Source organism: Asterias amurensis, chromosome 7, assembly GCF_032118995.1.
Source record: "Asterias amurensis chromosome 7, ASM3211899v1".
NCBI lineage: Eukaryota > Metazoa > Echinodermata > Asteroidea > Forcipulatida > Asteriidae > Asterias > Asterias amurensis.
The window spans coordinates 9,494,224-9,508,934 of record NC_092654.1 but is presented as its reverse complement, the minus strand read 5'-3'; the positions used below and the strand labels follow the sequence as shown (position 1 = coordinate 9,508,934).

The 14,711-nt window shown below is 37.9% G+C and overlaps 1 protein-coding gene across 3 annotated transcripts in view; it reads left to right on the top strand.

Annotated features, from left to right (window-relative positions):
- The window catches only part of LOC139939458 (uncharacterized), a 106,880-nt gene that overhangs the window by 33,313 nt on the left and 58,856 nt on the right, over nt 1-14,711 (top strand). For all 3 annotated transcript variants that reach the window (XM_071935390.1, XM_071935389.1, XM_071935388.1), the window contains one exon: nt 10,363-10,550. In XM_071935390.1, coding sequence (XP_071791491.1) covers nt 10,363-10,550 — 188 coding nt within the window. The remainder of the gene's footprint in view (nt 1-10,362; nt 10,551-14,711) is intronic.

Below are 14,711 nucleotides of genomic sequence, written 5' to 3'. Positions count from 1 at the left end.
TCCCCCTTTATTTAAACCAATTTGTAGTTTCAGACTGATCATTTAACACTTATATGGTTTGCCTTTAAGCTTTTTAGTGACTGGCCAGCAGGGTCAGTAAACGTCCTAATTTCACTAGTGCATCATCTTTTCACTTGCACCTTGACTTCTGTCTGCAGCACATTTCGTTGATATTTGTTCCCGTGACCGAGCACATTTGCACCCAAGTACACGTATGACTAATACTCCTCAGGAGGGATGTACTGATTGGCGGATAGATAGCTATTTCACTTGTCCCTGTTGAAAATGAACCAGGGATGTTTTCTAATATTGAACTAGTCAGCTAGACCACTGGTGACTGGTCCTGGGGTGTTTGAGTGGCCAGTGGACCTTTGTGATGGGAGAACACTGACTTAGTTTTTGAAAGACGAAATAACTTTTTTGAGGACATCATACTTGTGTGTGTCATTTAAAAACCCTTTAAACAAGGTTTTGAATGGCAGAGTGACTCTCACAGAATGAATTTGAATGATTCATGCACTGATCAAATTCTGTGGATTTTTATAAATGTGGAATATTCGAAGAATCAGGCTTGTAACTTTTCAGCTAATTAGCTGATTTCCTTTTTGTTATTAAAAAATGTTGAGTAATAAACCACAAAGGAAACTGACTGGGTACAGCTTAATTTGTGGTTGAACAGAGACACATTTTCTAGAGCGGAACTTGAACCAACGACCTCCGGATTAACGTGCTGGCGCTCTACCAACTGAGCTATCTAGCACTAATTTGGCGATCTTCCTAATCGTTAATATTGTTGTTCGGTGGCAGTTAGAGCCTCTTTTCAACCCCCAATGGAAGGCTTCATAAAAAATTGAAGTACAGCAAGAAGTATTTTTGTAGATAAACCGCTTTTGAGTGACTTGTGGTTCTGAGAAGAACCGGAGGACTCAACGTTCTAGACAGTGTCTGCCATCTGGAGACTGCTCAGCATCTCTAAAAAGAGATTTATCTACATGGTGTCACCACAAAATATTTCTTTTTAATTTTCCACCCTTCTGCAAAGCTAAACCAAACTTGGCAAAGTTGTTGAGTCGGTGGCAATTTTGTTGATGTTGTTGTTGTTGCTGCAATTTTGATAGTTGCATCTCTGAAGCCTGTTGGGAGTGGCTTGTCTACAATTGTTCATACATGTACATGTACTGTAATTTTAAGTATATCGAATGATCAGTCTGTATGATGGATAACAGAGTACATACCACTAGCATGCTTCATTGCTTTGTTTTAAGTAGAATGCTTGCCTCATCAACTGCTCTCTAATAGTCAAATGCTTACAAAGCTTCCCCTTTAATTAGTTTGTAATCATGTTCATTCATGTTAAAAACTCATCAAGGTTTCTTGCACGCTTTAGTGGTTTGCGTTGTGTGAATAATGTTTGCTTTTGGCAGCCATTGGCAGAGTTTACCTGTATGGACTTTCTTTCACAAAGTGCAACACCATAAAATTGTCATATAACTGGGCCTTTACAAAAGGTGCCTCGTTGCAGGCCACCTTTGAAATAAAATCAATGTTTCATTTTGCACATTGTGACTTCAATCTTGTGAGTGTACCCACCCTGTAATACAGTATATAAATGAGCAATGTTTAAGGGTAGTTCAACAAAGAAATCAGAGGAACTGATCCACACACTTCGTAGTTGTTTTAAAAAGTATGAAGCTGGTCCTTCCGTTCGTGCGCCTCGGCTGATCAGAGGTTTTATAAAAATATGTGTTAATTTGTTTCCCCTGACCTGAAGCATTATTTCTGTATTTGTAAATAATCTGACTGTCATTCCAAATGACAGATGGTTACCTTGAATACACTGAAGGGCTCTTCAACACAATACCAAACACCTACTACAGAAGTCATTGAAGGAGACGCCTACTTTGGTTTCACTGTTGTCCACCCATGTGTGATCCAGCCATCATGATGTATTGAAATCATTCATTGTATAGGGCAATGATTGGCATTTCTAGGTCATTAGTTAGAAATAGGATTACAATGGATAATCCTTTTTCAGTCTTTCCTCTTGAGTTAGCATTCAGATTTGACCACCAGATTTGGCCACCATGTTAAAAGATAACATAACTGTCTTTTTACTGTTATTTTATTTCCTTGTTGATGTTTTATTTGATTGTGTAACTCTTTTTGTGCCATGGTCGTACATGGACAATCTATTTTATGAGCTCAGAAAGCATAATTATCGTACTTGTGCGATCTGTTTTATGTACTCAAAAAGTGTCATCGATCGTGCGTGTATGACCCATAATATACATGTCATCTATGAGAGGGCATTATCACTCAAGAAATACTTTTTCTTTTTGACTTTTTTGACAGACTTTTAAAAACCTAAAAATGCTGTGCATTTGAGGTTCTAAATGCCAATCAAAAAAGGTTGAGGAATTATAATCCCTGTTACTTGATATTTTCCTTTAAAAACAAAGGCCTTTTTGTTTAGGGAAGGAATTGATTGACCAAGTAAAAACTGTTCGCTTTTTTATTTTAGTTAATGATGGGAGTGGCTTTGTCAACCTACTTCAAATATTCAGACAAAGTTAACTAATAATAGTCTAAACCACAACGGAGCCAATTTTACACTAGCTGTAGTTGCATATTGTTCAACACAATAACAGAACTTTTGTGCTTGGGTTAGTCTTGTCAAACAGTTCCGCTTGTTAGAGTTCATGATTTTGTCGTCCGTGTGTACCAGGTTTTGTCCTTTCTTCTTTCGCTGATTGTGTGGGAGAGTTGTTGATCAGCTGTATTATTTTGGACTTGGATATGAAACTGTGACTAATAGTTTTTGATTGCAGATTTCGGGAGACACCCATAAGCTTGAAGCAGATGGTTAATAATGCAATATAATTGTGATGCCTGATAGAATTGCATGTTGTTTTATAGTCTCAGCCTCTGGGTGGTTCTGCCACTTAACTGAAGTTTCTAATGATGTTCGCCGATCATTCAACTGGGATAGGATTACCGGTACTGATATGCGTATTCAATATCACAATTGTGTGACTGCTGTTTCAACTTGTCCAACAACTAGAACAGATGAATAGAGTTGTATCCTGGAGTCATTTGTGGATAAATACTTGGCCTGAAATATTGTAAACATTCAGGCGGATACTCACACCATAAAACACAAACATTCAAGAGTAGAATTTGTGTGTGATATATGACGATATTACAAGGTTGGTCCCTGGTATTGGGTGTGTGGACCTTAGAGTGACAGCAACTCCAGATAATCATTGTATAGGCAGTGCTGACACAGTTCCTCTGCTCTTTAGACCGATAGTTGGTTCATGTTGGTGTCCTCCACCAGTTTAATCCAGATGGTATGAGGAAATACTTCTACTATTCATGTTACACTGAAATGCTGACCGGCTGAAGATAACGCAAGAATAGTGAACTTATAGAATGGGAATAAAACTGCAGTGATAATGTTAAAAGACCAACATCAGGCTACACTTCTGTTGCCAGGAAAGAACATGGTGGTATTTTGGACGGCTGTGCGTCTTCTTCCTATGGTGTCCACATACATGACATAGGCTAGATGCTGTGTTTTAGCCAGAAATACGGACAGTCGTTGGCTGTGCTTCAAACAGTACATGCGGACTGGCTGAAGAGAGCGTGAGAATAGTGAACTTATGAAAAGGGAATGAAAGCCCAGTGATTGGTATTAGACCAACGGCAAGCTACACGTCTTTTGTCAAGAAAACACATGGTGATAGTTTGGACAGGTGAACTTCTTCCTTCAATCGTGGCCACATACATGTATGCTAGATGCTGCCTTCAGCCAGAACTGAGCACAACCGATGGCTGTGCTTCAAACAGTACATTAACTGAATCACCTGATGTTCACCACAGCCATCTTTGATGATGTCATACATGTGTATGTTTCTATACAGCCCAAAGTGAGGAAGTGGTCTCAATGGCAGCTTGACTGCTCATCTTCTACACTCGTGTAAGTTTAAGTTGAGGCATCTGTGCTGCACATCTGAAACTATTTATACTTCAAATAAAAGTATTAACAAATTTAAGAGATGTTGGCATCAACAAATTAATGTTTGAACTTTTAAGATCAAGATCATTTAGTTGAAGAGAACTTAGCCTTGGAGAAAGACTCTGCTAGGGTCGAAACGTCAGGCCAGTAACTATTTTTTTGACTTTTAAGATCATAATGAATTCTGAAGATCTTCTTCCAATGGAAAACTTTGCAAAATAAGTTCTTGAATTTGTCTTCACATCAAGTCGTCTAACTACCACACTTTAACTCATCAGAATGTTGCAGATAATCACCAAGGATCTCATACGAGATGCTTCTTATCACAACGCTCTCTGTTATTAAAAACTGGTGAACACGATCAAACTTATCAATCAAAATCCACTTTGCTAAAAGATGTTTGGTTCATCAACAACATGAATGTGTCATTCGTTTGAGTGTAATGAAGAAAGCATCACTGTAGTTATCTGTGTGATATCCCCGAGTGGTTGACATATAAAGATGGTTGGGGTATGAACTCTCTCGCTGTCAACACTGGTTAGGCTTGGTTGTTCCGCTCCCTCAGTGCATCTCTGAATGACAAGGTTATCACCAGATACCTCACTATCCGGCAGACTGGCGACCAGGAGGCAAGACTTATTTCTTTTTTTCTCATCGTTATAATTCATAAAGAACTTTCTTTATTTACAATTTGATTGAAGATATGTTCATGTTCTGTTTGGTCTTCGCCCTGCCCCCTATTTTTCAAACTGCTGCTTCGATTGATGTTACATATTCCTCTTCTTTTATCCTTTCTCTGCCTCATCCCTTTTTTGTTTAGGCCTCACCCCCATCTTTTTTTAGCTCTAATCTTAAGTGGTTTGACTGGCAATTTTGTATATAAAAATGACATTTAAACAAAATATAACTGTTTCATGATTGAAAGAAGAGTACTTTTAGTTCTTTAAATTGTCCCATTAACTAAAGAATAATACAGAAAAATCATCCCCATACAAAAAGCCCTAAAAAAATAAATTAAAAAACAATTAACAACATCGGAAATAAACAAAAAGACAGGAAAAGTAATCAACAAATCACAATCCCATCAATGTTTCAACGTAGGTTAACACATGTACATAAATTGAAAGGGTGGCACAAATTGAGAGGGTGTGCTTGTATATCTAATTTTTTGCATGAATGAGTTCGGATGACTTTTTAATTAGTTTAAAGTTTAAGCGGTAGTACTTGCACGCATTTTCTTATTTTGTAATTTTATGCTTGACTTGGTTGGTTGCCCTTTCCAGCAGAGTGAACAACAAACAACTTTCTCCATCTGAAATCATCCTGGCTAACATTTTTTGGTTTAATCTTCCAAATGCAAATATTTCCTGCCTAGAATGCAAGTATTTATTGTGTTTTGTGTAGCGCATAACAAAGTCAGGTATTTTGCATTATTAGCGCATTCCATATTGATTGTTAAAACCCCTCAATTAGTTAATGAGCACTCAAGGATTTACCATACACAATAATATCATCAGACTCCTGACCCCCTGTAGTTCTCATTAATTTATACTTGTGTGTGAAGAAAAGAAAATTCTATCTGAAGAACGATATCCTAATGAACCATCACAATATTACCATTACGTAGAGCTGTTTCGTAAGCAAACAATGGTCTTCATCAGTGTCCTGTCTACTGACGATGACTAGAGCAAGCTAGTCGAAAGGTTGAGACCAATTAAGAACTCCCTCCGTGGTAGTGAAGCTATTTACGAGAAGTCCTCTCAATCCACTTAAACTAAAGTAGTAGTCCCAGCTGATTTCCTCCCTTCTGCCCAGGTAGTAGTTAAAAAACAAGACAGTTCTTTTCAGAACTGAGAAGTCTCCCGAATTCCGAAAATCTACTCTGGGGTAGTAGAAAATAAAGCAAGACAAGTTCTCAAAAAAACATAATCTACCTGGCAAGTAGATACACACATGGTGTTACCGCAAACCTAATATATATTGATACCTCACCATGCAATGCCTCAAATCCAATAGAAGAATCATAGTATGTAATAGTGCCAATCTCTGCTCACCATAAGCAAAGAAAAAGGCACACCAAGTTACCGCCTAATGACTTGTCAATTCAAGTACATGTGTACTGGCACATGTATGAAACCTTTTAGATCCTTTTGTGAAATACACTTACTTGATAAGCACAGAATTAATGTTACTAACTTTATTAATTAGACTGTTATTTGTTTTACCCTTCCACCTTACACCAACTTGTATTAAGCACTGTATACTCAGTACCAAATCACTTTGGTTGGGTTCGAACTAACAACCTTTGCATTGCTAGAGGCAGCTCAAAACTTGATGTACATGTACATGTATATGTATTAGCAGTGGGTGTCCTAAGGATTAAATAAGGGAATCAATGTGTTGTGAAGAGGTTTTCAACTAGCGGTTTAATCCTAAAGAGGCCTGGTTCTTGATAATTTTACTGAGGCAAAGTCGAGGTAAATTATCAAGAACCAGGCCTCGGCAGGTTTAAACCACTAGTTGAAAACCGATTCAACACACTTCAAAACATCATCACTTTTTAGTCAAAAAGTAAAATAAATGCAAAAATTATAATTTTTAAATGATTTCTTTCAACACAACACTCCTCCAGCTATGAAATGGTAGAGCCCTCTGCTGCCCTCGTGTAAACAACTCCTTATAAGGGAATGCTGTGGGTGTTGCGCGTATCACGTGATGTGGCGCAACTGTTTCAGCCGTTGCTCTCGACCAATATGAATGAAGAAACTGTCTTAAAAGAACAGGTGCAAGGTCGCGTGTCACGCCCATGAACACTTTTTACCGGTCATAAACAAAAGTTTATACACACCCACGTGACGCGCTCTCTACCAATAGGAATAGCGAAACTGTCAGAGGTATTTATGAATAGTGCTTTAAGAACCTTAGCTGCTTGAAGTAGGGTCCCTGTACTTTGTTTACTTTATCTCTAGGTTGAGAATCTTTACCTATAATAGGGATAAACAACACCTAGTTTTACACTGGCCATGATCCATTTGGTAAAGTTAATTAATGGCTTGTTTATTTGTGTTTATCAAGCCATTAGCTATTAATGTTAATTGACTGTATTTGTCAAGGTAGCTTGCTCAAGGCTTAAGACTTAATCATGCAATATCTCCAGTTAACATGGGTAATAGAAGAGAACGCACTCTAATTAACATGATTTAAGGCAGGGTATACATTGGGTAACTGCTCCAAAAATAATTACCATAAAAACTTACTTGGTAAAAAGCACTGACGCTGTTAATAATATATAACACTAGTTGAGAAACAATTTCCTTCTAAGGAATAAGGTTTAAGAGAGGAGAATGTCAAATTTTTGAAACTTTTCTCAGTTTGTGTATTCCACTTCCGGATTATTCTTCCTGCATGGACATCAATGTCCAGAATTTTGGTGATAACTTATCTCAAAAACACTTAACAAATTCAAAAATTAAATCTTCACGGGTTATGTTCACTGTATTCTTTCACTGCCATTAACGTGCATGAACCTGAGCAGAGTGGACTGTTTGGAGTCAGAAAGTTTTCATTTTCCCCCAGTGTTATTGTTGATATTCCATTGACTGATTGCAGACCCAGTTATTGTTTGTACGATTGCAATAAATGAAGCATGAAGTATATGAAAGACGCCTTTTTTTGTTGCAATGTCAGTATCAAATCAAACAATTGCAATTGTATCTTGTTATAGTTCAGTCATGGTTCAATTGTTAACCTAGCCTTGGGGAAAGTCATAATATTTGAACACTAATAACCTCTTTGAAGTGTATTCCCTTAGTCATTGTTATTATTCGACATGTTGTATGGGTTTTTCACCTGCCAACATACTGTCTGACAGTTTGATTTATAATGTGTTGGAAAGAACATTCTTCATATCCTCTTCAATTAAGGGCAAAAAAAACCCATTCGTTATTTCTATCCTGAAGCGCCTTGCTTATGTGTGGGAAATAGCATTTGAAGGTACCAGAAATCTGCTGTTGCTTATTCTAAATGCTGCAATTGAAATAAGTGAGATTTTTTAGAATCCCCAACAAATCATCAACTGTTTTTCATTATTTTCCCCAACACATTGCCTCCGAATTCAATGAAATTTGTTTTTTACGTTCTGTGCTTATTGAAAACTGTTGGGTAGGAATTGATTAAATCTTCCAAAAAGCAATGACGTACTTTTCCTTAAGTGCACGATTGCTTTCACCCGTAATACAACTCAATTCATCAGCTGCAAGAGATCGTTATTTTGCATTCGCTTTTGCTTCAGTCACCATGATTATGTATTGGCCAATTTTTAATTCATTTGTTTACTTATTTCATTTTAAATTTTAAGTTATGAACCACACGGAAAACTGACCGGGTAAAGTTTAAATGTTTTTGGGTTGAGCAAAGAGAAATTGACTATAGACGATGTGACCTATGTTGATATTCAAACCGCCCTCTGTTGACAAAACACTGTATACGTCATGATTCGCCGGGCAAAAATACGTGTATTCATGGTAAGATTGCATACACTTTCTAGCTGGCTGCCCAAACACAAAGGTTTTGCCCGGTGGTATGCGCGCGAATCGTGTTATGGTTTTCGAGTGACGTCAGAGGTCACATCGTCTATAGATTGGGATTTGAACCAACGACCTCTGGTTTAATGCGCTGACAACTGAGCTATCAAGCCCTATACATGTAATGGTTGTCTCCCTATTTGTCAGTATCTTTATTCGGGGGTGCCTGTCAGAAGCCATGCCATGGTTAGCTGCTTTGTAGCCAGGGAGACCACCAACATAGTGCTATAGATAGCTCTTTTGGTGGAGCCTGTTAAAGGAACACGTTGCCTTGGATCGGACGAGTTGGTCTTTAAAAAGCGTTTCATAAGCGTTTGTTATAAAATGCATATTGTTAGAAAGATGTTTTAAAAGAAGAATACAATGATCCACAATCCACACAGGTATTACTCGAAATTGCGTGGTTTTCCTTTTACGTCGCGAACTAACACGGTCTGCCATTTTTGTGAGTCAAAAATCTGACTCCCATAATTGGCCGACCGTGTTGGTCGACGAGGTAAAAGGAAAACCGCGCAATTTCGAGTGATACTTGTGTGGATCATTGTATTCTACTTTTAAAACCTCCTTCTAACCATTTGCATTTTATAACAAATGCTTTTCAAAAGCCAACTCGCCCGAACCTGGGCAATGTGTTCCTTTAAACTGGAGGTTGTTGGTTCAAATCCTGCTCTTGTCAATTTGTCTTTTTTTCAACCATAAATGAATTGATGTTATGTTATTTATTTGTTTATTGTTGTTTTGATTTTTTTGATTTGATTTTTTTTAGTGTGGGGGGGATGGGAACAAAGTAGATTTTTAATTTCTGCATAGATACATTGTAAGTTGAAAATCTGCTACGCCTGTTGCTGTGGTCTTTAGCATCACAAAGAATCCTCCTTCCCTGGCCTCCACACTCATGCTTGTTCAGTGCTGCTTTGACTTCACATAAAAATGTTCCTTTGTGCTTGAACTTTTCTATTCTCACAGCATGTTTTTTAGGATAAAACTTGCTTGATAAAGTTACAAATATCTATTGTATGTACAGTCGTATAATAGTTATGAAACAGAAGTTTGCATTTTTGTGTTGAGCTTCTTTAAACTATTGTACTTTATAAACAATGTTTTTATTTAACCTTTCATCTCTGTGATCTGTTGCAACCTTCTATCCCTAGGTGGAGTTTGAAATGTTGTTTAGTGTGCCTTTTGACCTTCCATCTCACAGCATGTCCACTTCTTGTTCTACTTCATCTTACCAATCCTCACCCTGATCTAACTTTAATGTGACCTTTCAACTCAACTGACTGTGATTTGACATTTGACCTTTCCATTTCAAGCGTCTGACTTTACATGTATTTCATCTTACCAATCCACACTCTGATCTAACTTAGCATGACCTTTCAACTCTACTGTGTTTTTAGCACACAACTTGTCCAATCCACACTCTGATCTAACTTAGCATGACCTTTCAACTCTACTGTGTATCCAGCACACAACTTGTCCAATCCACACTCTGATTTAACTTAACATGACCTTTCAACTCTGCTGTGTATCCAGCACACAACTTGTCCAATCCACACTCTGATCTAACTTAACATGACCTTTCAACTCTACTGTGTATCCAGCACACAACTTGTCCAATCCACACTCTGATCTAACTTAGCATGACCTTTCAACTCTACTGTGTATCCAGCACACAACTTGTCCAATCCACACTCTGATCTAACTTAGCATGACCTTTCAACTCTACTGTGATTTGACACTTGACCTTTTTTCATCTTACAGTGTGTCTGACCTGTTATTTGCCCGTAATGACCCTGAGGAGTTGTTGCTGAGTCTGGGCTTCGGAGGTCAAAAGGAGCCAGACCCTCTGGCGCGCATCCCGTCACGCTTCATGAAGCGACCCTCGATAGCCAAAGGAATTAGCGTTCAGAACTTCCTCATGGTATCCGAAACACCAGACCAAAAGCTTGGTATGTTTTTAAACAATTATTTTTTCTTTTATTATTTGTGTGAATTGAAGGCACTGGACACTATTGGTAATTATTCTAAATTTTCGTTAGCATAAAAGTTAATTGGTAACAAGTAATGGAGAGCTGTTGGTAGTATAAAATATGTCTCCTGACAATGATTAGAGCAAGCTAGTCGAAACGTTGAGACCAATTCAGAACTGACTCTGCGGCAGTACAGTTAATTACGATTACTAAAGTAGTAGTCCAGTCTATTTTCTTTACCATCCGCCCTGGTAATAGTTAAAAAGCAGGACAGTTCTTTTCAGAACTGAGAAGTCTCCCGAACCTCCGATTATCTACTCCACGGCAGTAGAATAAAGCAAGACAGTTCTCTTAGAACAACTCTACCTGGCAAGTAGATACACACATGGTGTTACCGCAAACCAAATATACGAGAAAAGGCTCCCTCTGATTTAATGTAGGTTTTGAGGAAGAGCTAATTTCTCACTCAAACAATGAAACACTGAGTGCCCAAATTTTTACTGGTTTATTAATTCATGCATAACTGTATGTTGGGATACATTGAGTGCATTTGTTTAGCTTCCCCGGGTCAGCAACCCCGGAGTGGGCCGGTTTTTTGTTCCAGGACGAACGTGGGTAATAATCTGCACACGTTCGTCATGAAAAAAAAACCACTGCCACACACCGGGGTCGACCCAGGGAAGCTAAACGAACGCACCCATTATGTGAGAATATTGTTCCTTGACAATTACCAAAGGTGTCCAGTGCCTTCAATGTACTTTTTATTAAAGATCAGTCGAATTGAAAAATTTTCATTCACAGGATGCGGTGTGCACTCGGCAGCCTTTAAGCTGTGGTGTTTCAGTTGAAGGGCACCTGTCCTTCATGTGTACAGTATAAAACTCCAGTACAGGTTGACACCTGTTTGTTTCAATTAATTGATCAAGAGGTATAGGGAACATCTCAAACTGCATGAAACATTTCAGTGCGAAAAATCAATGACAAGGTTTGAGGGATGTAATAGTTGCAACAGGGATTGATTGCTTCTAGTGGTATGACTCATGTTGGTGTAGTTGATCCTTGGCGCACTCTATTTTCCCAAGGCAAGATCGCTCCGGGGATCACTGAGAGAGTCATAGCTAAAACCATGTCATGAGTAAAAACAGTTACTATATGATGTAAATCGGCCCAAACATATACTGTGCATAGATGCTAGGTAACAAGAAGCTGCTGTTTCTATGGGTATTGTTTACTGGTTGATGTGGGATAGTGTTTGCTGTGTGTAGGGCGTCATAGGTTAGAGACTTGTAACTTTTCCCCACTTTCATGAGGACTCTATCTTTTGGAATATGAGTGCATCACAAAACTCAATTTGGCCTTGGAGACCCTCTTTAAAGGCAGTGGACACTATTGGTAATTACTCAAAATAATTATCAGCATAAAACCTCACTTGGTATTAACGAGTAATGGGGAGAGGTTGATAGTATAAAACTTTGTGAGAAACGGCTCCATCTGAAGTGACGTAGTTTTCGAGAAGAAGTAATTTTCCACGAATTTGATTTCGAGACCTCCAGTTTAGAATTTGAGGTCTCTAAATCAAGCATCTGAAAGCACACAACTTCATGTGACAAGGGTGTTTTTTCTTTCATAGTTATCTCGCAACTCCGAGGACCAATCGAGCTCAAATTTTCACAGGTTTGTCATTTGATGCATATGTTGAGATACACCAAGTGAGAAGACTGGATTTTGACAATTACCAATAGTGTCCACTGTCTTTAAGCTGCTAAGACTGTAGAATGAGGAAGATTACTTTGCTTGAGTATTGTCTTTCATGATGCACTGACATTTTTGCATACAGTAAGATTGATAATATCCGCCAGTATTATGTACATGAAGTTTCAAAGCATTTTACCACTCTTAGGTCGGGACATGTCAAGAGTTTTCTGATTTCTTGGTCTTCATTAACCCTGCTTTGCCAACATCTAATTCTTTTAATGAAGGGAAGAATGCTAGGCATGCAAGACAAAAACATAATTAATGTATTGTGTCCACCAGGCCTGGACCCAATTTCACAAAGCCTGTAAGCCAAAAGTATTGCTTGGCAAACACAGGTTACCTGCCAAAATTGTATTAAGTTTGAATTTTTGTGGCAAAGAAATTTGCCAAGCAGTATTTACTGCTACAGCTTTATAAAAATGGGTCCCATTGTCCCGTCTGTAAACCTTTAAAATAGAGCATCTTGTGTGTTCAGTGAGCTTCATCTCAAGATTAAGAAAACTCTGCTCCCCATTTTGTGATGAATGTTTTCGTTTGTGTAGACCCCCATACTTCACCTTTTTACCCGTTTGACAAATTGCCAAGTATACAGGCATCAGGTGGTTATGAATGGTGCAATTATTCCATGGCAAAGTTCCAGACATTTCTTTGAAATCTGAGTCACTTCAATGGGTGACTTCAATTGTCTTTAGTTTCTAAAGCATGTACAGGATACGTATAGGAAAAAAAAACCAGTTGTACAACTGAAAGTTAACCATGTGATAATTTAGCTTCAGTTGTGACTGTCTACTCATTGATAATGTTTAACGGCACTGGACAACTTTGGTGTAACCCAACATATGCATCAAACAACAGCTGTGAAATTTTGGACTTGATTGGTCATCAAATTTGCAAGAGAATAATGAAAGAAAAAACACCCTTGTTGCACAAATTTGTATGCTTTTAGCGCACAATTAAAGGCTTCAGGCTTGAAGTACTTTGTGTATTTTATTATTTGAGTGAGAAATTACCTCTTTCTCAAAAACAACATTACTTCAGAGGGAGCTGTTTTTAACAAGGCTTTATACTATTATCAACAGTTATCCATTGCTCATTACCAAGTACATGTGTAAGCTATATGCTAACAATTATTTTACCAATTATTTACCAATAGTGTCCAATGTCTTTAATCATAATAAGAAATAGTGATCTTGCTGTTTCAATAGCCAGAGCTATTTGATCATACCTGGGATTTTATTTGATACTTCATAAGGACTTTATAAGACTATCTGAGTTGGGATGCATTCTGTGTATGCATTGTCATAGGAAAGTTTCGCTTTACTGGTGATTTTAAAGTCATACTTTATGTACACAAAAAGCAATATTAGCTTCTTACTGGTGACATTCAAATCACGGAGCTCTGAAAAAAGAAAGAAAAAAAAAAAAACGCCCCCATAAAAACAGAGTTTCCTATCTAAAACTCTGTATCTGTGTACAGCAAAGATTTGAGAAAGATAAAAGAAAGAGCCCTACATTGGGCTAAGAACATACATAATGTATAAAGCAAGCAACTAGGACTTGGCAGATCAGCTTACACGTGCCCCACTCAAGTATTTGTGGTCAAATTTATTTGAATATTGTCCCTCCTGTGTCTAATGGCATTATAAATAAAGATGCTGCATTGTTTAAAGATTAACAGCATGTAGCACACATCCATTGACCCAATTTTGATAATGTTAAAAGGAGGTGAAAAATAGTGTTTGTTGTGGGGACTCCAATGCTCCTGTTCTGTGTTGTCTCTAATTTTAATGAGCGTTTAATGATTTGGTGGTTCTGGGATGTTTTAGTCAATCATAAATTCCTGGGACAGTTTATCTGTTCGGATTGGTCGAGAGGAGATCACTCGACTATACTTTAAACACAATTTGAAGTGGTTGAACATGACCTGAACTTAGTCAAAAGAGGGCGCTATCAGGTGATTGAGCATATCATTTATGCTTAGGAGACAGTTGTTGATCAATTCTGCTTAAGCAGCCCTGACAAATTGGACGCAGGCTCACCATACCTCTTCACTGCTGCATGTTGGCCTTTATATGTGCAATGTCCCATCTAATTGTTTTGCTTAAAATGAATACTTACTTTACTGGTTGAGCTTTGGTTTCGTCACAAGCTGATCTGTTTTCCCCTACCCTGGATCTCTGGATGACCTCTTCTCTCTTAATGTAAAAGAGTGAAGAGCCATATGAAGGACAACTCTTTTTCGAGTGGTCTTCCACTCTTTTAGATTGAAGTTTGCATCTTTTTGAGTGATTTTTTACTTTGTCCTGGAGTGAAACGCCTCTAAAAGAGTTAAATAACCACCACTCTTTTTGAAGAGCCATATGAGGGACAGCTCGAAATGTAAAG